Consider the following 26,470-nt stretch of genomic DNA (forward strand, 5'->3'; position numbering starts at 1 on the left):
TTTATTCCTTATTATTTAAGAGACTGTCAACAAAACTGAGAGAATTTTAAATATCACCCTTTTCCTTCTTCCTCCCCAGCCTAGTTCCATCCAATACTACATGAAAAAGAACATAAATGTGTTTTGAAAGTTTATCATTTTCCAAGCCACACACACGTGCAAATCTTTCATTTTCCAATACCTCTTTCTGAATAGATGGAAACAGACAATCCCTTGTTTAAGAACCTTGAAGGAAAAGCTCTTTTGTTCCTATTTCACATCCTCAACGCACTTCTCACCTGCTATTTTAATATTCAGATTGGCATCCAGAAGCAAATTTTCAGCTTTTAGATCACGATGAACAATGTTCCGACAGTGACAAAAATAGACGGCTGCCACAATCTGTTTGAACTTCCGACGGGCCTCCTTCTCGGCCATTCTGCCATGGGCCACCAGGTGGTCTGCGGTGAAGAAGAGCACAGTGAGTTCTCATTTTGCACATGGGCATCGCTTCAAAAGATGGACTCCAGAAGGGATGCCAGGGGGCCACCAGATGAACAGTTGAAGAAGTGAAACAAACAAATGGCAACACTTGGGGCCCTGGTCTGTGTCTATAGAAACCCATTAGCAAGCAGTCCCCAGACTGTTTTCAGTGTACATGAGCATGCACAGGACTACCTATGCTCTACCGTAAGAAAAAAGAGTTCTGAGGGTTATCACGGTATTTTTGGAGAATCATCGCACTCAACACCTCCTCTCTCTTATCTCCATTGCATGAGATTACATACACACAGCAAACATAAGCATGAAGATAAGAATCAGCAATATTTCCTGTGCTAAAGGGTGAGTCAAAAAGCAGAGTCACAATAATCAATCATTTTGGAGAAGAACAGACAGAACTTAGTCACTGCTAAGGGGGAAAACAGCTTTATAAAGGAGCCCATCTATGCTAATCTCTCTTCTGCTTTCTCAAAGTTTTACAGTTTAACATAAAAATGTACTTATTTGGTGACGATACTCTGGAATGCATAATAATATGCCTGTGTCTTTCCATCTGCATTTATGTGCTTTTCAATTATTTCTTAAATTGTTACTAATTTTTACAGGCAACATTAGAAAACAAAGGGAAGTTTCTACCACCTTCAGTGAAATTATTTCATTGGCAATGCGGCTAACTAAGCTACAGCAAATTAACTTTGTAATACTATAAATCAAGCTATCGTCCATATTTAAAAATGAACTGATGACCCAGAGCCAATCCCATTAATTTCCAATTACCAATACCAATACAATTAAGTATTTTTTCTAATAGTGGCTAATCCTAAACCCCAGTTCTTCATCTAACTAATAACATATTGAGATCATAACAGCTGATGGGATGAGGAACACTGGCAATATGACTTGCTCTACTTAAAACTTCCTATCCTTGGGGCGCCTGGGTGGCTCAGTCGGTTAAGCGTCTGCCTTCGGCTCAGGTCATGATCTCAGGGTCCTGGGATCGAGCGCCGCATCGGGCTCCCTGCTCAGTGGGGAGCCTGCTTCTCCCTCTCCCACTCCCCCTGCTTGTGTTCCCTCTCTCGCTGTGTCTCTCTCTGTCAAATAAATAAAATCTTAAAAAAAAAACAACAACTTCCTATCCTTAAACTAACTCATCTAGGTGGGAAAAGGACACATTTGCCATCATAAGCATCCAGAGATAGTGGGAAAGTGAGAAAACCAGATAATATAAATAGGTGTATTACTGTTTATCAAGAGTAGTCTCAATAATCCTACCCAACGGTTTGGGCACCATGGAGATCACCCACAGGACCAATCGGATATATCTGTTCTTCATCACAAAGAGAAGTCTGCGAGAAGACACATGCACTAGTAGTGATACCAAGATTCAGGGCTTAGAACAAGAAATGGGGGTAGGGCGTGATGAAGGGGAGCCAAACGACAATCCATCTAACAGCAGATTTTCAAATAATTCAAACTACATTCTGACCACAAAAAGCATACAATTTGGGAGATCAATACTACAGCAATTTTAAGAACAACGTCTTACAGGATCACTTAAATTATTAAGAAAGACCCTTCAACGGAATTACTGCAATTGTGTTATCAGTGGCTCCTAGACCAGTTCCTTGAAGCATTTTCCTCAAAAAGAATCCCTGATTATAGCCAAGGTGACCAAGGTAGTAGGGGAAAAAAAAGAGAAAACAGGAAGTCTTCAGCTTAGAAGTTAAAAGGACTAGAACCCCACTTTGTACAGGAGTTCAGAGGTAGTGATGAACGAGCGCACACTCTGGTGTATTTACGCTTCTGGTGAGATCTGTCAAATGAACTTTAAATAACACAAAGTCCCTAACCAGGGAGAGTCACTTAATACAAGCTGTTAAAGAACTGGACATCCATCAAACATGCAACGCTAGGTTTTATTTTAAGACGCCATTCTCTCTAACAGTACCTGCTCCTTTGACCCCCTATTCCTCTTAACCCAAGGCCTAATTATTCTAATAATATGTTTTAGCTGCTAAACTTTGTCTAATTAAAGGGCTTTGAAGAGACAGCTATTCTTGAGAAACATAAAAATAAACCCTTATGAAGGTTTACCATCAGAAGCTCATTTGGCCAAGCCACCCATTAATTAAAATGCCCAAGAGACATTCGTCTGGCAGTAAATACTAATTACCAGAACACATCAAAGAGCTTCTTAAATACAACAGAATGATTAATTTCGTGATTTCCAAAATAAGTGATTTTCTTTTATTAAAAAAAAAAACCTCTTTATATTTTCTAAGTACTTTGTTTTCCTAAAATGACTGGAAAGTTCTCAAAACTGCTGCAGAGGCCAGGAGCTGGTGGAATGCAGCCTAGTCCTGTTTTATCTCCACAATGACACACTGGTTGTCCTTGGACAAATCATTTATACTGCCAATATCCCCACCTCTTGATCTGCTAAACAGAAATACACCCTGTTACACACTGTGGCCAAAGAAGGGATAGCATATTTGGGAATAAACTTGTACTATGATTAAGAATTATCCTATATAACTTTAACTTTCAAGGACATTTAAACAGCTCTTTTTTAAAAAGCCCACTCAGTATTATACAGAGACTATTCAAGCATTTGGCTAATAGGTCCTGAGGTTCTTCAGGATTCATAGTGCTTGAAGGTAATTATTATATACATCAAATGTCACTGTTAACATGGTTCTAGTTAAGAGGTATTTGTGATCGCGGCACGCTGGGTAAAAGAGCTTAGGCTATATATATTTTCCCAAAGACGCCTACAGTATCCCTACAGTTATGAATACAAAGATACACAAATCCCTTTTTTAAAGTGCTGGCTGCAAGCATCAGATCTTTTTTTCCTAGTTACTGTGTCTGATGTTCACGTTTTCTCCGCTCTGGGAGCACTGTGCTCTTCTCCAGTACAGGACCATCTTGGCTCAATGTCGTTCAGACTTTTCAGGCTCTGTTTTTATTTCTGCCCATCTTATTACTGCCGCCACCACCACCCCACCTCCCATCCCTGGTAGTTTGCTTTCAGAGTAAACCCATGGGGGCCAGTGGGTGTGCCAGGAAGCCGGCAGCCTGCAGTGGTTTCCAGAACCCTGCCGAAACTGCCTTTCAGCTGCCCGCGGACAAATGGCTGCTTTATGTTCATGTGTGCCCTCTAGGCAGGCAGCAAAACTTCTGCGAGCTCAAATGTGACGTTTAACTTCCAGCAAAGGAACCCAGAGCAGTCGCCCAGCCTGGACTTAACACAAAGTCACAGCATTTGAATAAATACTGGGGTGATTTCAGAAGGCACATGAAACAAAGCGGCTCCTGAACCACTCAATACTCAAAGTAAAGTACACTGTGAATCTTGTCGGGATAAACCTCCGTTGCAAGGAACTCGAAAGAATTGTTCTGCTTCTTCCAGGCAGCTCAGCGAGCTAGTTCTCCTAAATACTGAGCGCCCTAGAACCGCTATCCTCGGTCCCGAACTCCCCACATGGCAGCCTGGCCCCGCCCCCGAGCCCAGCCGCTCTCCGGTCCCACACGCGCAGCAGCAGCAGCGACCCCACCCCTGAAGCCCCCTCAACAATGCACTACTTGGCTACTTGGCTACTTGGCTACTCTGTTCTACCTCTGCGGCACACTGCAGGTTTCTCTCTATCACAGCTTCACCCCGACCACGTCAGCCAAGACGAGGAGGAGGGGACTCTCAGCTCAATGGAGAAAATGGGTCTCCTGTTTCAAGCTCTTATCAAAAGGAAGGAGTCGACGTTGTCTTTCTCACTTTGCAACTGCCATAAATCACCTGGCACTGGGCTTCTTTAATCTTTCTTATCGGCTCTTCCTCATAAGATAGGAAGAAGCTAGTGACACCAAGGGATATATATATACCTCGCGAGTAGCATTCTTAGAAGGGGAGGGAATGAACTCCAAAGTTTAAAAGTATCAGAGCAAGTGCATGTATAAGGTTTGCTTCAGAATTCCCGGCTTGGGATTCTGTTCTAATCGGACTCAGGAAGAAATATCTTGTGGTACATTTAGATTCTAACCTTTCAAAGGGCAAAAATACACATAAGGCAGTTAACGTCCCTCAACCAGCTTCCCCGGAGTGTCGGAGGCATGCCACTAATGGGACAGTGGTGGGGAGCCAACACTTCTCAAAATAAGTCACTTTTCCACTATAAACAGACACTGTCTCCTTTTGTCTGCTAAGCCTATGACTCTAACTGATCCAAAACACTAGCTGAAAATGAACATTCCCGGACAGGGGGTCACGCAAGAGGGCAGAAACTCTTCATTCTTCATGATAAAGAAATAGCCCAGTCCAGAATGGGAGGAAAGCGGTCTTGTGCGAAGCTTAGGTGGCTACCTGAGAACATTTCTGCCAATTCCAAGCTAACCACAGCAGACAGCTCAGTGCTTTGCCCTCGCTTCTATCATTTCTTCTTTCTACACCCATGGAAACGACTTCCTGTTTATCAAACAAATGCTTCTTTCCAAAAGAGCCAGGGCGAGGCCAAGAGAACTCAGCTGCCTGGGAGCAGGTTAACACAAGGGCCCTCACTTGAGTATCATGCCGTCCCTAACCCGTGCAGACCCGTGCAGGCCCAAAGCTGCGGCTGACTGGAGGAAGGAGGTTTGCTACTTTGCTTTCCTTGCCAAGAATCCAACTACCTCACACCAGCTTCTTTACTTGTTGCTGCTTCTTGTTGAAGTCTTTTTTCTTCATGCTTCCCGGCTTCCAGGCCAAAACATTGTCTCCCCATTCTCTTTCTCCCACACCCACATCCAATCCATCAGCAGATTTTATTAGCTCTACCTTCAAAACACAGCCAGAATTCAACTAGCCCTCACCGCATCTCCAACCCACCCCCATGTCAGCAGCCTAGTCCAACAGCCATTCTCCCCCTCCTGGTTCACTGTATAGCTCGTCCTATTGCTCCTAACTAGGACCCTTGATTCTGTCCTTGGCCCCCTGCGATCCACTCTCAAAACAACTGCCAGAGTAATAAACTTTTTAAAAACTTTTTATTTTGAAATAATTACAGATGCACAGGAAGTTGCAAAGAGAGTACAGACAGAGCCCATGTACCCTCCACCCACTTACCCCCCAACGGGCAAATCTTACATAATGCTAGAACAATATCAAAACCCAGAATCTGACACGGGTACAACGGGCGTACACTCCTATGTCATTTTATCACGTGTCCGCTTGTGGAACGACCACCGCACTCAAGATACGGAATGACTTGGGAGTTTCTCATTACCAAGTATTCCTGCAGATCCAACAACAAAAAGCACACTCTATTTTCCTCCATCTATCCCAAGTAAATTAAACATTTTCCTTCAAAGTCTCAAAAAAACACAATTTCTTTGTGAAACAATTACAGTCACAAGATATGCCTTAGTTAAGTTTTTTTTTTTTTTTTTAAGATTTCATTTATTTATTTGACAGAGAGAGACATAGTGAGAGAGGGAACACAAGCAAGGGGAGCAGCAGAGGGAGAAGCAGGCCTCCCGCGGAGCGGGGAGCCTGATGCGGGGCTCGATCTCAGGACCCTGGGATCATGACCTGAGCTGAAGGCAGACGCTTAATGACTGAGCCACCCAGGCACCACAGTTCTTTAAGTCTTTGTTGGTTTTTTTTTTTTAAAGATTTTGTTTATTTATTTGACAGAGAGAGACAGAGCGAGAGAGCAAACACAAGCAGGGGGAGTAGGAGAGGGAGAAGCAGGCTTCCCCGTGGAGCAGGGAGCCCGATGTGGGGCTCGATCCCAGGACCCCGGGATCACGACCTGAGCCGAAGGCAGACGCTTAACAACTGAGCCACCCAGGTGCCCCCAGTTCTTTAAGTTTTAAACCAGAACTATTTCCATTGTTTCCTATGCCTCCTTACTACATACAAAAGAATACTCTGCATATGATCGATGCTTCATAATTACAGGTTAACTCAAGGAATATCAGCCAGAGAAAAGACTATAAACTTTTATAAAAACATATTTCTTTACTCTACATTCTGTCACTAAACGAAGTTTGTAAACTAAGCACGGTTTATGTTAGTCTTTGTAACAAAAACAGGCTATTCTTCTGATACGAAGTCCTGTCACATTAATGTATAAAAGAGGATTTGTTTTCTTATAGCTTCTTAAAAAAATACTTCTAGACTAAGCATCAAGCCCAGGCAGCCTATGAAACAGAATCCCATATATTCCAAAAGGCTTTCCAAGAATGTTATTCAGACATTTCTTATGTAGTGCAAATGTTTCACGCGCTGCACCCATATACTAGCAAATGTGGGTTGGCTAATTTTGCAATACAGAGGTTATTCCCTGATTCCTAGTATAACCTGCAGGCTCTGAATCAAGTTCATTCTTTGAAAACCAGCTGAAAGGTCATTTATCTGAAGCTTTTCCTAACCTACTCACCTACCCTAGAAGAAAATACTCCATAATTTGTGTCTAATGGCATTTATTCTATATATTTCTATAGTATGAGCAAAAAATTGTATTACAATGATTTCTTAACATGTGTGTCTTCCCTTCTAGACTAGGCTTTCTTGGCCCATGGATGGGTTTCTATCTCTGAATCCCTGTAAAGTGTAGGAAAATATGTACAGTGTGCTTCTGTTTACAGGAAGGGAGAGAAAATACGAATGTGCATGTGTGTACATTTATTTATATTTTCTAGAAGAAGTAATATTAAGTGAAAATTTTCTAAAAATGATTACTTACAAGGGGAATGAAAAGGAGGTGGAAGCTAGACTTTCCTGAATGTACCCTGTTTTAGCTTTAATCTTAGAAACACGTAATGTCCTAAATAACGCAAACAACTCACAACTGAATCAAAGAGAAGAAAAAGTAATTTCTAAAAAAACCAAATTTCTAAAAAACCCAACTGGAAAAAAGTGAAACTAGCTGTGAGTGAAGCTGTGACATAACCACTCAGAGAATACTTTTAAGTGACACACACAGTGTTTTGTCTTAATGGGAGATATCCTCAGGACGAAAAGAACCAGTCTCCTTAATACTGGGATTGCCTTGAATCAGTTTTGCTCCCATTCTCTGATATCAAAGATGTAATTAGGCTAAAGTCATGTGGAACCACAATTTTCAGCATAAGAGAAACAAGATCTAGATACATAACATTCAAGAAGTTAAAAATGCTGAAATCTTAAATTCAATTGGAATGTCAGTACAAACTCCTGTTTACTTTCCTCTACATTAAAAGAAAAAAAAAATACTTATTTCCTATACCTCTGTGCCCTGAGAAGGCCTCTAAGCAATGAAAGCCCAGTAGCAGTAATAAGTATCCCAAGGGCACAGATTCTGGTCTCTACGTGCTATTTTCCACTTGAAAGAACCACAGCTCCTAGGAGACATGTTTGAGTCCAGGTCGGAGACAAGAAATGTTCAGGGTAAGCCTGAGATACCTTACCTAAAAGCAAGGAAGCTATCAAAGACTATTGGGATCATGTCAAAAGGACACAGGAGTCAACTTAAAGAGGCTCCCGCTGGCTAAGTGGAATAATTTGATCAAAAGAATAACAACTCAAGGGACTGAAACACATCAAATGTATTAAAATTCATAAATTCATAATGTTATTACAAATAAAATCAACTTTTTTGGTCACCACTGGAGACTGATAGGGTACCAATGCATTATTCTGAAATTTAACATAAAGGAGAAGAATCAAACACTTATTTTGCCTTTACTATAGTTTCTAAATAGTTTACAGGCAACGTTCTTTACAAAAGAATTAGACCTAACAAATACAGAAAGAATGAGAAAATAGAAAATCACCATTTTGCAACTTCTAATGTAATATGTGTCTAAGCAAATAAGAGTGGCTAAAACATTAGGTCAAAGGTTGATGGGAAACTTTATAAGAACTTTATAAAACTTTATACATCACTAGAAGTGGGGAAACCAGGCATTACACAACTCCTGAGATGATGCAATAGGAAGACAAAGTATTCCTGCCCCCGTTGCCCCCACACTGGCCTGTGTTTAACCAAACCACTTTACAAAACATAGTCAGCTAGAGGAACATATGCTCAATGACACAAGGAGGATCCGAATCCGTAATGTGGGAAATTTTACAGGATGATCTAGTTTCTTCAACAAATAAATGGCATAGAAAATAAGTGTGTGTCTGCAGGAGAGGGTTAGGGTTGTTACAAATTACTGAAAATCTGAGACACTTATCAACTTAATGGATGTATGGACTTTGCTGCATCATGGTTTGAGCAAACTACAAACAGATGTTACGATGGGGCGCCTGGGTGGCTCAGTCGGTTAAGCATCTGCCTTCGGCTCAGGTTATGATCCCAGGGTCCTGGGAATGAGCCCCACATCGGGCTCCTTGCGCAGCAGGGAGCCTGCTTCTCCCTCTGCCTGCCGTTCCCCCTGCTTATGCTCCCCTCCCCTCGCTCTCTCTCTGACAAATAAATAAAATCTTAAATATATATATATATATAAAGTTGGGGGAAAGGATGAAAAAACAGCAAAATGTTGATAGTTATCAAAACTGCAGGATGAGCACAGAGTTCATTATACTATTCTCTTCCTTCTTACATATATTTGAAAATGCTTACATTAAAAAGCTTTTAGAAATGGAATCTATCATTTGTACACTGATGTTCATAACAGCATTATGTCCAATAGCCAAAAGGTGGAAACAACCCATGTATCCATTCCTGGATAAACGGATAAACAAAAAGTGGTGTATACACACAATGGAATATTACTCAGCCTTAAAGAGGAAGGAAATTTTGACACATACAACAACATGAATGAACCTTAAGGACATTATGCAAAGTGCAACAAGCCAGTCAAAGAAGGACAAATACTATATGATTCTACTTGTTTGAGGTACCTAGAATAGTCAAATTCATAGAGAGAGAACACAGAATGGGACTGCCAAGGGTCGAAAAATGGGTAAATGTGAAGTTAGTGTTTAACGGACACCGACTTTCAGTTTTGCAGAACAAAAAGAGTTCTGTGAATGGACGGTGGTGATGGTAGCACAATAACGCGAACATAATTAATGCCACTGAACTGCCCACTTAGAATGGTTACAATGGTAAATTGTAGGTTATGTGTATTTTACCAGAATGGCTTTAAAAAATGGGATCAATCGGGGGCACCTGGGTGACTTAGTTAGCTGAGCATCCAACTCTTGATTTTCGCTCAGGACGTGGAGGCTGCTTGAGATTCTTTCTCTTCCTCTCTCTCCACCCCCCCCCCCACTGTGCTCACGCGTGCTCTCTCTCTCTCAAAAAATAAATAAAATAAAAGTGGGATCAATCAATTTCAATCTCTCTCTCTCATACACACACACACCAGCCCAGAAAATATCTTCAGGACATCAAAGTTTGACAGCACATCAAAACAGAATGCACTAACTCCATCTATGTGATTTAAAAATCTCCTTATATAAGGTCAACTTCCAAATATTGTGATTCAAATATTCTTATATTTTCTAGTGGTTTTACTTAGTCAGAGAAACTGCATTTTCCAAAGAGGGTTAGGAAAAAAACAGTTCAGAAAACCCTCAGGAAAAAATAGTAATGCAGGAGCCAGGCAAACCTATTCCTTTGGGACTTGTATATATTAAATGCAGTAGAAGTATTTTGCTAATTCTTGGGAGCATTTATTTTTATGTAATGGTAGAACTGGCAGGGTGATCGCACAACTATGAATGGATAGTTAGCAGTAAAGTAAGGTCATCAAACTAAGTTTTTAAGCACTAAGCACAGGTGGTTTCCTCATCCATCTGGGGCAGGTTGCAAACATAAATGCTAAAGTCATGGCTGATATTAAGAAAATAAAACCAAAAAATGAAGAATGAATGGAAAATTATTTGGGGAGGAGAGAGAAGTTAAATGTCTTAATTCAGAGTGGTTAAACAAAGTTCAGCGAGAAAGTTACTTGCTTCTGTCACTAAAGCCTTAGAAAACTGCTAGTTTTTATAGCCAAAGGGAGTAAATAATTTAGAGGGCAAATAGTATTTTAGTTGTAAAGATATACAGAAGGTCGTAAGGATTAAATAGGAAAAACAAGTTATAAACAAAACACAAACCCAGCATGTACCAGGGCGCTCAAATAAACAAATGCGATAGTGTTCTCAAGCAAACAGAAGGTTCCAAAATAACATATACGAAACACGTAACATCTGGTACGCATGGTCACACAAGTCAGTCTTTCCCAGGCTCTGCCCAACTGGTCAGTCTCTGAGTGTCCTGCAGCATAAATAAATGGCTTTGTGAGAAGTTCTAGGTTCCACACATGTTGGCACCATTAGGAAATGTTATTTTTAAGGTGCCGAGAATGTCCATAATAAATCATACACACTTCAACAAACTGCTGTTAATAATTTATTATGAATGCCCATGAGTTCTGCCTGGTATTCAGGAAACTTTTCTTGATAAAATACTGGATTTATGACTTCACGGTCTCAAATAGGAAGTTTGGGGATATATATCTAAAGAAATCATACTGTGGAAGTTTTAAATTATGAGTTCAGTGGTTTGCCAAACTAACCAGTTTCTCCATTCTGTTTGCAAAATTAAACAGACCCACATTGTCACGGCTGCCCCTTTGTAATATAGTTCTGAATAGCATGCAATAATCATTTCAACAAATCAAATGAATGAGTAATAAATGTTCATTCAATAACCATTTACTGGAGCCTATTACATTGCTTAGAATTCATAATCTTCATATCATTCTCTGCAGTCATCCAGAAAACAAAAAGGTATTTTCCACCACATCAAAACTCATTAACTAAAATGTATTATGGAATAACATGAAAATTCCATTTTGACTTGCTTATACTTCTTTGCAACCCAATGAAATCATTTTTACTGAGTGCTTACTATATGTTAGACACTGCATGAAGCAATGAAGACACAGATGCATACAATTCAAATGCTACAATCTTTCTTTCATTCACTTAGTCTTTCACCCAGCTGATCAATAAATATTTATTGAGCAGGTATCCTCTACGGGCACTATTCTAAGTACTAGAGATTTAGCAAGGCTCAAAATGTACAAAGTCTTTACTCTCATATATGTTAGTTGTTGGTAAGAACCAAGAAGGAAAATAAAGCAAGGAAGGAGATACAGAATAGTGGGCCAGCAGAAAAAGTGAGATTTTAGACAGCATGGCTAGCAGAGACCTCTCTAATAAGGTAACATTTGTTAACAGATCTGAAAGAAATGGGAGAGCTATGTAGGTATCTGGGAAAGAGTATTTCAGGAAGAAGGAATGGAATATATGAAGGACTTAAAGTGACAACGTACTGGAGAGTTTAAGGAACAAAAAATGAATGCCAACGTGAAAAGGGGGAGAGTCCTGGGAGCTGAAGTCAGAGAGGCAGCAGGAGATCAGATTATAGAGAGTTTCACTGACCACAGAAAGGACCATACATTTATTCCAAATGGATGGGAAAGACAACAGAAATAGCTGAGTGGTAAGATTTCACTTTCATTTTTAAAGAATCACTCTCACTGCAATAGTGGAATCGGGTCAGATTCAGGGACACTGGTTAAAGGCTACTATGGTAATCCTAGCAGATGACCTAGACCAGGTTGGTATTGATAGAAATGGTTACTGAATTCAGCCTGCATTCTGAAGGTAGAGTCACCAAGATTTACTGATAGTTTTGGCATGAGATCTGAGCAAGGATAAATTAAGTGTGACTCTAGAGAAGTTTTTCATGTGAGTAACTGGGTGAATGGAGTTGCCATTATTGAGATGGGGAAGACTGGTGAGAAAAGAAAGTTTGTAAATGGGTATGTTTGCATATGTTAAGACTGAGATGTCTATTAGACATCCAAGTGGAGATGTCAAGTAAACATGTGGATATATAAATCTAATGTTCAGAGAATAGGTCAGGCTGTAGATTTAAAATTCAGCAGCCAAAAGTTTAATGGGTCATACAAAATCAACTAGGGAGTAGATGGGCATAGAAAAGAGAAGAGGTCCAAGGACTGAGCCAAGGAGTACTCCAAAATGTAGACATTAGGAAGATGAGGAGGATCTGGCAAAAGAACCACCACAAGAATGGTGATAAGTCAAGAGACAACTGTCTAAATTATTTAGTATCAGTAAATGACAGACTCAGAAATATACACGCACCAAGGCGGGGGGGGGGGGGGGGGAGAGAAAGAAAAAACTTACTACAAATAGTTTTATAGTAGAGGTATGTTCAAAGGGAGAAGGAAAAGGGCAATTAACTCTGTAGCAAAATCAGACCAGAGTTCACAGAAAGCGTAACATTTGAGAAGAGTCATGACAGCGGAGTAGCAACTAAGAGGACAGAAAAGCATAGCAGGGCTTTTGTATCTTGTATTCTCACACCTCTTCCAACCAGTTCCTCTGAGGCCAACAATTCCTTCACAGGTTTCATGAAGAAAAAAAAGGACAATATTCCATGAGGAATTACGAATTAATGTAAGGTTTTCTAAGTCTCCACTAGCTTCACACCACCAGGGTATATGCTAGGGTATCTAGTAAACCCCTTTCTGCTTCTCTTGCCTTCACATTTGTCAAAGACACTGAAGACTATGTCACAGTCTACTGCTCCATCCAGATTCTGCTAGTCACTTAGGAAATGTCAACAACCGCGACGATAATCTATTTGATAATTTAGCTTCATGATTCCTTGAACCTTGTTATCTCCAGTGACCTGCGACTCAAAGTTCAGCAACTATTCCTGTGGCCACATCTTGAACCTGCCTTTGCTTGATATCTTTCTACCCTTGAAATTTTAAACTTCAATAGTATACCAACCTTTTTCTTAAGAGGCTAGTCTTCTAGATCAGAAATGTTGAAGAAATAAAATGTGAGCCCCTTATATAATTTAAGATTTTCTAGTAGCCACATTAAAAAGCAAAAGGTATCCCTCATTTTGAAATTAATTTTTGTAATTTATTTTATTTAACCCAATACATCAATCCTAATCCAATCATTACAACATGTAATCAACACAAATATTAGCAATGTTACTTTAAATTCCAGTGTGTACTTTGCAGCCTATCGTATTTCAGACATGAACTTATCTATAGTCTACATGAAATGTGATTTTGGCAAAATTAAGAGTTGTGTTAAATGAAAAGGTATTTTACACTGTGTGTGATAAAGAATTTGGCCTTGCCCGAAGAGAAGATCTGGCCTATTTCCTTGGCTTCTGAGAGGTAATCTCTGAGCCCTTGAAATGTTATGCGAGTGATGGGAGCATCTCTGTTCACCTGGGGGGCTTGGTTCCTGCCAGATAATGGAACAGAATGATTTAGCAGGGAACTGGTCATACTCATCTAGTCTTAGGGTAGAGACTGGCCACACTAGAAAGACCAACACTGTGGCTTAGGTTGGGAGTTTGGGGTCATGCAATGCCAGATGACCAGGAGACAGAGATGAAGCATACGGGCAGTCAGTCAGTCGTGCCCTTGAAGCTCTGAGCACAGAGGCTCAGCTGAGCTTCCCTATGGGCAATACTCAGTGCATACTGTCACCTATCAATACCAGGATCCTGATTCCACAGGGAGAGGAAAATAAAAGCTCTTTGTTTGGTCCTTCTCATGGACTCTGTTTCTTTCCTTAGCTGATTTTAATTTGTATCCTTTCCCTGTAATAAACTGCAACTGTGAGTATAATAGCTTTCCAGGACTTCTGTGAGTCTTTATGGCAAATTATCAAAGGTGAGGGTAGTTTGGTGAAATTTCCAAACTTGTAGTCGGGTGTCAGACGTGATGGGGGGGTCTTGGAGACTAGATTGTGCTCTACCTTTGTAATCAGCTAACTCTCTCGGCTGGCCTAAAACACTTACACACTGCCTTAGTTTTAAATTTACATGTAAGTTAAACCAAATTCAAAATTCAGTTCCTGAGTGGTACTACCTACATTTTAAACGCACAAGAGCAACACGTGGTCAGTGGTTACTGTACCGAGCAGCGCAATTTCAGACTTTGATCCCTCTGATCTTCTTATGCCCAACACGCTTCCTTCCCAATTTCATCTAAACCTCAAGCTTTTTCAGTTCCTACATTTTAAGATCATTCATCCTGATCTCACTTGCCCTCATCCCCCTTTCAGCCCACACCCAATGACCCAAACATTAATTATTTTATTGTCAGTGTCTTCAAGTCCTTTGCCAAAGGTCTTTCTTTTTCCGCACATGTCTTCTAAATCCCCAACACTGACTGATCCAACTGTCCTTCTTACCCCATTGACCCACAGGTTGTCGAGTATTGCTGGGAAAAGAAAGCATTCAAGCCTGTATAATGGAACGAGTTCATGGTTTCCTAATGCTAGGCCTTTCATCAACTTTCTTAGCTGTCCTTGATCACTCTCTCTTTCACTCCCCCAAGTAGCTAATTTCACCTCCTCCACATGCATCCAGGTTCCTATCCTTTCACCCTCAGCCCTCAGGTGCTGAACTGGCCTCCTACTTCAAGTAGAAAATTAGACAAAAGGCAATGTACTTTTACTTCACATTCTTCTACCTAAAAAACCACCTACAGCCACATACATCCTCTACCTTCTTCTATCCTCTCTGAGCAACCAGTTCCTGGTAACCTATGTTCACAGCTCAAGCGCCTCCTATTATTCACGGACCTAGTCATACAGACTATCTTTCCCATATCAATTATAGTCCAACTCACCCTGCTCACTACTGTATCCTTAACCTCACCCTATTATCAAGTCTCATATATAAACAAAACAAAACTCCCCCTTGCTCTTGATGTCAAGTACTGAGAGGATCTGAGATTTTACCAGAATTTAACAATTTAATGTGCCACAGATGCATGAATGCTGGCAGAATACATGAGACCCCCCCCCAGGTCAGAGACAAAGGACTTTGGTATTTAGGGCACAGCAAGCAGCACACGCATCAACATATTTGCTGTGGGGCGCCTGGGTGGCTCAGTCGTTAAGCGTCTGCCTTCGGCTCAGGTCATGATCCCAGGGTCCTGGGATCGAGCCCCGCGTCGGGCTCCCTGCTCGGCGGGAAGCCTGCTTCTCCCTCTCCCACTCCCCCTGCTTGTGTTCCTGCTCTCACTATCTCTCTTTCTGTCAAATAAATAAACAAAATCTTAAAAAAAAAAAATTTGCTTTGGTTTCCCAAATCCTAATTCTCAGAGTGATGTGAAGGAGACCAGGTGACATCTGCACATTCAATTGGAAGCATTCAAGGAGAGGGACCTATAACATTCCAACTGCTAACTAATAACTGCTACCAGTGAGAGTTGACTATATATCAGTTCATATTCTAAGCATTTTAATTTTTTTTTTTTAAAGATTTTATTTATTTACTTGACAGAGAGAGACACAGCGAGAGAGGGGACACAAGCAGGGGGAGTGGAAGAGGGAGAAGCAGGCTTCCCGCCAAGCAGGGAGCCCGATGCAGGGCTCGATCCCAGGACCCCAGGATCATGACCCGAGCCGAAGGCAGACGCTTAACGACTGAGCCACCCAGGCGCCCGCTAAGCATTTTAATTTTTAAAAAAACTTTTTAGAAATTGAAATATAATTAACATGACATAAAATTAACTATTTTAAAGTGTACACTTTGGTGGTCTCAATATATTCACTATATTGGGCAATCATCACTACTATCTAATCCTAGAATATTTCCATCACCCAAATAGAAATGCTCTACCAATAAGCAATTAGTCCTAGTTCTCCCCACCCCCATCTCCTGGTAACCATGAATCTATTTTCTGTCTCTACAGACTTGCCTTTTCTGGACATTCCATATAAATGGAATCACACAATATGTGGTCTTTGGTATCTGGCTTCTTTCACATAACAATGCCTTCTAGGTTTATCCACACTGTAGCTTATATCAGTACTTCAGCCTCTTTACCACAGAATAATATTCCATTGTATAGATATACCACATTTTATTTATCCATTCATCAGTTGGTAGAAATTTGACTTACTTCAACTTTTTAGCTATTATAAGTAATGCTGCTATGAACATGCTGTACAAGTCTTTGCAAAGAGTAAGTGCTTTACTTTTTTAAAGATTTTATTTATTTATTTACAGAGAGAGAGGGGGAGAGAGCACAAGCAGGGGAAGGGGCAGGCAGAGGCAGAGGGAGAAGCAGGCTCCCCAGTGAGCAGGGAGCCCGATGTGGGACTCGATCCCAGGACCCTGGGATCATGACCTGAGCCGAAGGCAGACGCTTAACCATCTAAGCCACCCAGGCGCCCCCAGACTAAGCACTTTAAAAACACTCACACAATCCTTATAACAACCTTTGAGATAAGTGGTACCATCATCATCACTGTCATCATCATTACTATTATTATCTTCATTTTAAAGATGAGGACACTAAGACAGTGAGGTTAAAAAACTTGCCCAAGGTCACCAAGGCTGTAAGCGGAAGAATGAGGATTTGAATCAGACTGATTCTATCCATGTTCTTAACGACTAACCATGCTGCTCCGTTTAAGTACACTTCTAATCCATCTTCTTTGTCCCCACTGCTGCTGTTTATCAGATAAACAGCTGTCATCTGTTTTATTGCCAATAGCCTCCCACATGCTCTCCCAGGCTTTAGTCTCATCACCCTTAAATACACCCTTATTCTGGCACCAATGTACCGTTTCTAAAACATGGACTGTCCTGACCCTTGCTTAAAGTCCTTCTATGGCTCACTATCATCTAACAGTGGGTGAAACTGTAGTGAAATCTTATGTGGAAATCCAACAAGCACATTAGGTTTGAAAGCAGAGATCCTATGCTCTTGTTGAACAGGAGGGAACAATGGGGAGTGGTTGAACGTATTTGTGAGGAAAACATGACCTCTAAGCCTGGCCTCACATATCTACTTTCTCAGAGAAGGCATCTTAGACATTTCCAAAGAACCCTTAGAACTTTTGGAATAAGTCAAAAACCACCAGCACATCACTTAATCCTCTTTAAAAAACTAGTTCTAGTTCCCTAAATATACCAAGTTGTTTCACACCTTGAAGTCTTTACTACATTACCCTTCTGGAAAACTGATTTCCACTCATCAAACTTCTCATACTTGAAAACTCTTCTCAACCATTACTTCCTCCATAGACTTCTCTAACCCACCCCTTGCTCCAACAATCGCAAATACTGCTCACCATCTTTATCACATTGCTATTGTTGATGTCCCTTGTACAATACGGTACTCAAAACGGAAGATAATATTCTAGATACGGTGTGACTGCCACAAAGGGTAAGAGCACTACAACTCTTTCAGCAAATCTGAAATGGAATTTGGAATCAAGCAGCCAAGTACTGCCCCAAACAGTTTTGTGTCATAATCTGCCAACATTAGGATAAAATTCCCAGCTTTACACCGAGAGCAGAAACTTCCAAGCGCCACAATTCAACACCTCAAGCAACCTTGCAAAATTCTGGATCAAACCAAACATGTTCTTCAGTCCTATACCAAACCTGCCAAGTACTGCTAACTAAAAACCCATTAAAAAAGCCACAAGCGGAATCCCAATAAAGTTAAGATCTCCAACAACTGCTAACCTATCCATGCTGCCTATCAGTCCTTCAACTTGGCCCCTTATCATCTACTTCTTTCATTTCCTTTAGCTGTTAGTCCACGATCTCACCTCAGCATACAAACTGTTTTCCTACTTTTCAAACACTAGTATTAGGTCGTCAGACTCCAAACTTTAATCCCCCAAACATCAATCTCACACAAATACTTCTACAAACTTACCAGCCTTCAACTCCTCCTCGAGGAATGCCCCATTAAATCTTCCTCCCTCCCTTATAGCTACATTTCCTCTGGCTCTACTGGTTCTTTCCCCTCAAAATAAACTATAGACATAAAGTCAAATATATAATAAAAAGACAACAGGGGCGCCTGGGTGGCTCAGTCACTTAAGTGCCCAACTCTTTATTTCGGCTCAGGTCACGATCTCGGGATCGTGAGATCAAGCCCCTTGTTGGGCTCCGTACTCAGAGGAGAGTCTGCTTGAGATCCTTGCTCTTTCTCCCTCTGCCCTTCCCCTCCCCACCCCCCACTTGCGCACTCTCTCTCTCTCAAATAAATAAATAAATCTTAAAAAAAAAAAAAGAAAACACACATTCAACCAATGCCCCTTTTAGTTACTGGCCCTCTTTCTTTCCTTCTCATCATAGCCAAGTTTCTCAGGAATCATTTATACCACTGGCCTCCAAAGGGTGCTGATTTTATCTTAGTGGTTGCTCTGGGGATTATAATGCGCATCTTAAATTATCACAATCTACTTCCAACTAACACTGACTTGATTCTGGTAAAATATAGCAACTTTATTCCAATATGACTCCATCTCCTCAACCTTCCTTTACTTATATTGCATCAATATATATGAAAAATGCAGAAATAAAGTGTTATAAATACTTCATGAAGCCCTTTTTTGTCTTTTAAAGAAACTAAGAGAAGGGCGCCTGGGTGGCTCAGATGGTTGAGCATCTGCCTTCAGCTCAGGTCATGATCCCAGGGTCCTGGGATCAAGTCCCGCATCGGGCTCCCTGCTCCTTGGGAGCCTGCTTCTCCCTCTGCCTCTCTCTCTCTCTCTGTCTTTCATGAATAAATAAATAAAATATAAAAAAAAAATAAAGAAAGAAACTAAGAGAAGAAAAGAGGAAGAAGTGTATTTATATGGTCTTTTATTTCCTACAGATTCATCTTTTCTGATTTTCTTTATTTCCTCCTATGGATATGTTACCATTTGGTGTCATATCCTTTCATGACATGACAAGGAAGCTTGAGCACTTCCTTACAATGTCTTATATAGCAGGTCTGCTTATAAGAAATTCTCTCAGTCTGGTTATTTGGGAATGTGTTTATTTTGCCTTCACTTTGAAGGATAGTTTTGCTAGATACAGAATTTATGGTTCATGGGGTTATGTTTTGTTTTTTATTTTGGCATTTTAAATATGTCAGTCCACTGCCTTTGGCCTCCATTTTTTTCTGATGAGAACTCAGCTATAAATCATACTGTTGTTACCCTGTGTATGATGGGTCATTTTTCTCTTGCTGCTTTCAACATTCTGTCTTTGTCTTTCAGCAAATTGACAGTATGTGTTTATGTGGATCTCTTTTGGGTTTATCCTACTTAAGATTCACTGAGCTTCTTGAAACCGTAAATTACTGTTTTTTATATATTTCGGAAGTTCTTAGTCATCATTTCTTCAAGTATTTTTTTCTGTCCCTTTCTCTCTTTCCTCTCCTTCCGGAATTCCCATTACAAACATATTGGTACACCTGATCTTGTCCCACAGGTCTCCAAGGCTCTGATTATTTTTCTTCAGTGACTTTCTCTCTGTTCTTCAGATTGGATTTTTCATTATTAATATTTCAAGTTTGCTGGTTCTTTCTTCTGCCACTTCAAATCTGCTATTGAACACATCTAGTGAAGTTTTCATTTCAGTTACTATACCTCTCAACCCTAGAATTTCCATTTTGTCCTTTTTTATCATTTCTATTTCCTTACTGAGATTCCCTATTTGTTGAGTCATTGTCATCATGATATTTTCCACTTAGACATGGTTTCTTTTGTCTGAACAAATGTATAATAATTGCCATGAAGTTTTTGCTAAAAATAACATCAAGACCTACTCAGAGGAAGTTTCTATTGGCTACTTTTTTTTCTGAGTAGGGATCACATGTTCCTGGGTTTTTTCCTTCAACATCTACTGGGTTTGCTTGTTGTTGTTTTTTTTTAATAAAACTACATATTATAGATAATATGTTTAACCAATTCTGGATTATGATTTTTCCCCTTGAGGACTGTTGTTGTTGCTGCTTTTGTTTTGTTTTTGTTTTTTAGCAACCCTCTTGGAAATAATTTGAGAATCCGTCCCCCTGTGGTATGTAGCCATTGATTTTTCTGCTAAATTAAAAAAAAAAAAATTCTTATTTTTATTCTTTAGCATGGCCTCCTTGAAGTCATCCCAATGTCTACACTGATTAGTGACCCGGCCAGTAGACTTTTCACTCTCTGCTGACAAATCTATTGGTGGGTTCAAGAGTGCATTCAAAGTTCAGAAAGCTTCAAAGTCGGCCTCAGCTTTTACTCTTTGCTGGACTTTCTCAGGACTTCTGAGCAGATGCCGGTCCCCCAGTAAGCCAGACGTGAATGAAGACTTACCTTATCCTGTTGTGGTTTTCTCATTAACAAGATCTCCCTACTAAATTTCTGGCTAGTTAACCATTCTGCGGCTTGCCCCTAGCAACATCGCACCCTCTAGCTAGCAAGGCTCTGAGCCTTCCACATTTGTTTCCTACCAAACTTGCTATTTTTACTGACAACACATCTGGGCACGAGGGTTTTTTGGTTTTGTTTGTTTGTTTTGTTTTTGTCCACATCACGTCAGCTACCTCTGGTAACAAAGCTGCTGGATTTAAAGCCAGCCCAGCCTTGACTGCATTATGCTTTCCCTTGGGGAGGGAAAGGAAAGGCTATAGAGGCTCAAGCAAAAGACCAAAGTCTCCCATTATTCTTAACACAAATTCAAAAGATTTTCATGAATTAAAGCTTCTCAATTTAATGTCTGCCACTGATTCATTTTCAGAGCCCTAATGGTTATTTTTGACAATCCTGCCACTTTTGTATTTGTTGTTTAGAGTATTTGCCAACTTCTCCACTGTGTCATTGCAAGAAGTCCTGTTACTTCTATCTCATCTAATCTGTATATATTTTAGAATGTAGTTATTGTATTCTATAACATTTATGTAAATATATTGAATAAATTAGAGTACACAATTTAAATGATGTTATTAATATGTTCTGTGATCAACTTTAGAAAACATTCTTAAAAACTCTCCATTTCGGGGCGCCTGGGTGGCTCAGTCGTTAAGCGTCTGCCTTCGGCTCAGGTCATGATCCCAGGGTCCTGGGATCGAGCCCCACATCGGGCTCTCTGCTCAGCGGGGAGCCTGCTTCTCCCTCTCCCACTCCCCCTGCTTGTGTTCCCTCTCTCGCTGTGTTTCTCTCTGTCAAATAAATAAATAAAAATCTTTAAAAAAAAAAAAAAAACTCTCCATTTCCCCTTCCTCGCTATGCACTCACACCTCACCCCATTACATTCTGATTTCTATTCTTATTACACTAGTGAAACGGCTCTAAGAGCACTGAGAACCTCTCTGTCGCAAAGCCAGAATCTACCTCTCAGTCCTTACCATATTTTACCTTTCTACATCATTCAATAATGCTCCTTTTTGAAATTCCTATTTTCCTCAGCTTTTATAATACCAAAATCTTACTTCATCAACAGCAATTTTTTCATGTACTTCATGGCCTTACTTTCAACATAAATACTAATGGTACTAGGGGTCTTATCCTTAAACCTATTCTTTTCTGTATGATCCCATATCAATGACCAACTACCACTTATCTGTTGATGAAACAATATCCTAGGTTCCATCTTATCCCTGACCTCCTAACTACCGTATCCGATGACCTGATGCGCAACTTTTACCTAACTGATGCCTCAAACTCACCATGTCTAAAGTAACACAGTTCATCCAATCTATTTTTCACTCTTATATTCTCTATCTTAGTAAATGACACTACCATTCACACCAATAACAGGGTCAGAAACTGAAAAATCATCTTAAAACCCTCTTACTTATTTTCTCCTTTAACACTGTGATTTTCAAAAGGTTTATTAGTAATTCCCTGATATGCTTAATTAATCTAAAATTTAAGAATACTGGCCACTTCTTTTACATAGACAATGATCAAAAAAAAAAAAAAAGCCTTAAAAAGAGAAGATGAAATTGTTATTCTGTAAGTAGAGGAGAGGCCCTGCCTATGCCCAAATCTCAGTAATACTCATCTAAAAAAAAAAATCGGGTCTCACTCTCTCTTTAAATGGGTATTTAATAACAGAAGGGTAAAAAAATACTTCATATTGAATGCTGCTATGTCCATGACCTAAAATTTCAACACAGAAATTTGGTTTCTATTTGTAATAAAAGATCCTCCCTGAAATACCTAAGTGAAGTCTTTTTATACAGAAGAACGGATTCTACAACCTGGTGAGTGGGGAAAAACATGTACTCTAGAGTCAGAAAGTCCTTGGGTTAAATCTCAGCTGTATTACTGATTAGTTTTACCTTAGGCGAATTATTTAGCCTCCTTGAATCTCAAGTTTCTTTGTAAAATGATGATTAAAAATATCTATATTTCAATATTAAAATGAAAGAGATGAAGTCACTATCTTACTTCAATACCTCATCATCCTCAGATATTACTTTACAGCTTCCTAACTGGCATTGGTATGTTCCATCCCAATTCTTTCTCACGTGGCAGTAATTCAAGATAATGCTCAATTATTTTATACTCTTGGTTCATTCATGCACTCACTCTTCCATTCAGTGGACAGTTGCTGATTATTTCCCTCAGTAAATATTTGAGTCCATAAGTATGAACTGGAGAGCAAGAAGAGATGTAGAGAAAGATACAATGGTGAGCAGACATCGCCCCTGAACTTGTGGAGTTTGGTGTCTGGTGGAGAAAGAAACCATTATATAATTACAAAAATAAATGTAAAACCACAACAGATATAACTACCACTAAGAAAGGATATAGTGCAATGAGAGGGTGTGATAGGGGAATTGGCCAAGTCAGAAACGTTCTGCAAAGCCCTTCATTATTTATTGAGCCTTTCCTATCTTACCAGCCTCATTTCCGGGCATTTTCTCACATATAGTTTGTATTTAAACCATACTAAACAACTTAAGGAATATGAAATGTGCCATGCTTTCTCTCATCTTGAAATCTTCCAAACAGGCTAAAACATTTCTGCAATACCTTGTTTGCCCTAGTTAATTCCAGCAAGAATCCAAACAGGCAGTTCTTCATTACTTCTTTAATGCCTTCATCACACATGATGCTAATATTAATCACCACCTCCACTTGGTAACTGATTTTCTCCTTTGTACATGACTAGCATTTTATGGGGAGATATTCTGAAATTATGCCCAAATCCTGTCTTCTTCAGTATCAGTTTCCCAGGATGCTGAAACAACTAACCACAAGGTAGGTGACATAAAATAACTGTAATTTATTCACTCACAGTTCTGGAAGCAGTAAGTCCAAAAGTGCAGTATCACCAGGGCTTCACTCTATCTGGAGGCTTTAGGGGAGAATCTTTTCTACACCTCTTCTAGCGGTGGTGACTGTCAGTTTTCCTTGACTTGTGGCTGCATCACTCTGATCTACTTTGGTCTTTTTCAAGACTGTTTTGGCTATTCTGGGTCCCTTATAATTCCACACAAATTTTATAATCCACTTGTCAATTTCTACAAAAATGTCAGCTCAGATTCTGATGGGGATGGTACTCAATTTACATTACCAGTTTGAGTAGTGAGTAGTATTGCCATCTTAACAACGTTAACTCTTACAATCCATGAACATGGGATGTTTTTCCAATCATTTAGATCTCCTTAAATTTCTTTCAACACTGTCTTGTACTTTTTGTACTTTTCAGACCATAAAATCTGCATTTCTTCTGTTAAATTTATTCCTAAGTATTTTATTCTTATTGATGCTATTGTAAACTGAATTGTTGTATTTATTTCATTTTTAGATTGCTCATTGTAAGGATATACAAATACAACTGACTTGCATATATTGTTCTTGTATCCTGCAACACTGCTGAACTTTTATATAGTTCTTAAAGCTTTTCAGTGGATTCTTTAGGATCTTCTATATATGAGATTATGTCATCTGTGACTAGAGTTAGCTTTACTTCTGCCTTTCCAATCTAGATGTCTTTTATATAAGTCTTTCTTTGCCTAACCACTGTGACTAGAACCTCCAGTACGATGTTTAAACAGAAATGGAAAGAGATGAAATCTTCGTTTTATTCCTATTTGAAGGAGAAAAACATCTAGTTGTTCACCATTAAGTATGATGTTAGCCATGGGTTTTTCAGAGATCCTTTATCAAGTTAAGTAAGTTCCCTTCTATTTCTAGTTTGTTGAGTGTTTTTATCATGAAAAGATGTTGGATTCTGTCAAGTGCTGTTTCTGCATCTGATATGACTGTGTCATTTTTGTTTTTTCTTTCATTGATATATTACATTAATGGATTTTTGTATGGATAACCAACCTTGCATTCCTGGGATAAGTGCCACTTGGTCATAGTGTGTAATTCATTTTTTTTTTTTTCAGAGAGGGTCGGGGGGGGGGTGTGGAGGGAGGGGGAGAGAGAAAATCCCAAGCAGGCTCCATGCCCAGTGCAGAGCCTGAACCGCACTCATGACCTGAGGCAAAATCAAGAGTCAGATGCTTAACCAACTGAGCCACCCAGGCACCCCATGTGTAATTCTTTTTATATGTTAACTATTCTGTGGGGATTTTTGCATCCACAGTCATAAGGGATATTACCCTGTAGTCTTTTCTTGTGATGTCTTTGTCTCGTATCAGCATCAGGGTAGTACTGACTGACCTCACAGAATGGGTAGGGAAATATCCATTCCTATTGTTTTTTTTTAAGAAGAGTTTGCAAATAATTGCTATTAATTCTTCTTTAAATGTCTAGTAGAATTCACCAGTGATGCCATCTGGGCCTGGACTTTATAGGTAGTTTTTTGATTACTGCTTCAATCTCTTTACTTAATATAAGTCTATTCAGATTGCCTATCTCTTCTTGAATCAGTTTCAATAGTTTGTGTCTTTCTAGGAATTTGCCCATTTTATCTAAGTTAAATGATCTGTTGATTTATAATTGTTCAGGTATTCCTTTTTTGTACTTTTTATTTCTTTAAGGTGAGTGGTAATGTCCACTCTTTCATTTCTTATTCCAGTAATTTGAGTCTTTCTTTTTCTCTTGGTCACACTAGCTAAAGATTTGTCAATTTTGTTGATCATTCCAAAGAACCAGCATCTGGTGTCTTGACTTTATCTATTGTTTTTCTATTCTCTATTTAATTAATTTCTGCTATAATCTTTATTGTCTCCTTCCTTCAGCTTGGTTTAGGTTTGGTTTGTTCTACCTTTTCCAGTGTCTTTTTGATTTTTTCGTTTTTTGCTTTGTTTTGTTTTGTTTTTGTGAGAGAGAGAGAGAGAGAGCACGCATGAGCAGGGATGGGGACAGAGGGAGAAGGAGGAAGGGAGACAGAGAATCTTAAACAGGCTCCATGCCCACCACAGAGCCCAATGCAGGGCTCAATCTCATGACCCTGAGTTCAGGACCTGAGCTGAAATCAAGAGTTGGATACTTAACCGACTGAGTCACCTAGGTACCCCTACATTATAATTTAAAAAAAAATTTTTTTTTTTTAGTGAATGCTCTAGGGTTTACTGTATATATTTTATCTTATCCAAACGGGCTTCTAATTTATGTTAGTTTAATTTTCCAATTATATGGAACTATTACTCTTTTATAGCTCTATTCCTTTTCCTCCCTTTTGTAGTAATTTTTAAATAAACATCACATCAATTAATGTTACAAATCCAACAATACATTGTTATAATTATTTCCTTACCATCTGTAGTGATTTCCTTAGTCCACCATAGCTTTTATCACACACCTCCTTTGTGCTGTTATTATTGGCAAATATATTACACATATTACATTATAGGGAATGCATTATACATATATTATTTCATACTCCTGCTTCTTAAATATGTTAAGAGAAGAAAGGAGAAAAGTATGCATCTCCTCTTTTACAATGACGTAATTACCTTTATTGGTGTTCTTTCTTTTTCTGTGTGGACCCAAATTACCATCTGGGGTTACCCTGCTTTTACCCTAAAGAACTTCCTTGAGTATTTCTTGTAAGGTGGGCCTCTCAGTTTTTGATGATCGGGGAAAGGCTTTATTTTGCCTTCATTTTTTAAAAATAGCTTTACTGGATATAAGATTCTGGTTAGTAGGTTTTTCTCTCTGAATACTTTGAAAATGTTATCCTATTGCCTTCTGGCCTCCACTGTTTGTGCTGAAAAATCCAATGTGAACCTAATGGGGCTCCCTTTAAGTGACACGTCATCTTTCTCTTGC

General features: G+C 39.5%; 1 protein-coding gene across 5 annotated transcripts in view; it reads right to left on the reverse strand.

Annotated features, from left to right (window-relative positions):
• The window catches only part of SIK3 (SIK family kinase 3), a 245,049-nt gene that overhangs the window by 78,789 nt on the left and 139,790 nt on the right, over positions 1 to 26,470 (reverse strand). For all 5 annotated transcript variants that reach the window (XM_035009003.1, XM_035009004.1, XM_035009008.1 and 2 more), the window contains exon 4: positions 279 to 440. In XM_035009003.1, the coding sequence (XP_034864894.1) occupies positions 279 to 440 (162 nt within the window). The remainder of the gene's footprint in view (positions 1 to 278; positions 441 to 26,470) is intronic.

The sequence above is a fragment of the Mirounga leonina genome, unplaced genomic scaffold, assembly GCF_011800145.1.
Source record: "Mirounga leonina isolate KUSES-001 unplaced genomic scaffold, KU_Mleo_1.0 Mir_153, whole genome shotgun sequence".
Classification (NCBI taxonomy): Eukaryota; Metazoa; Chordata; class Mammalia; order Carnivora; family Phocidae; genus Mirounga; species Mirounga leonina.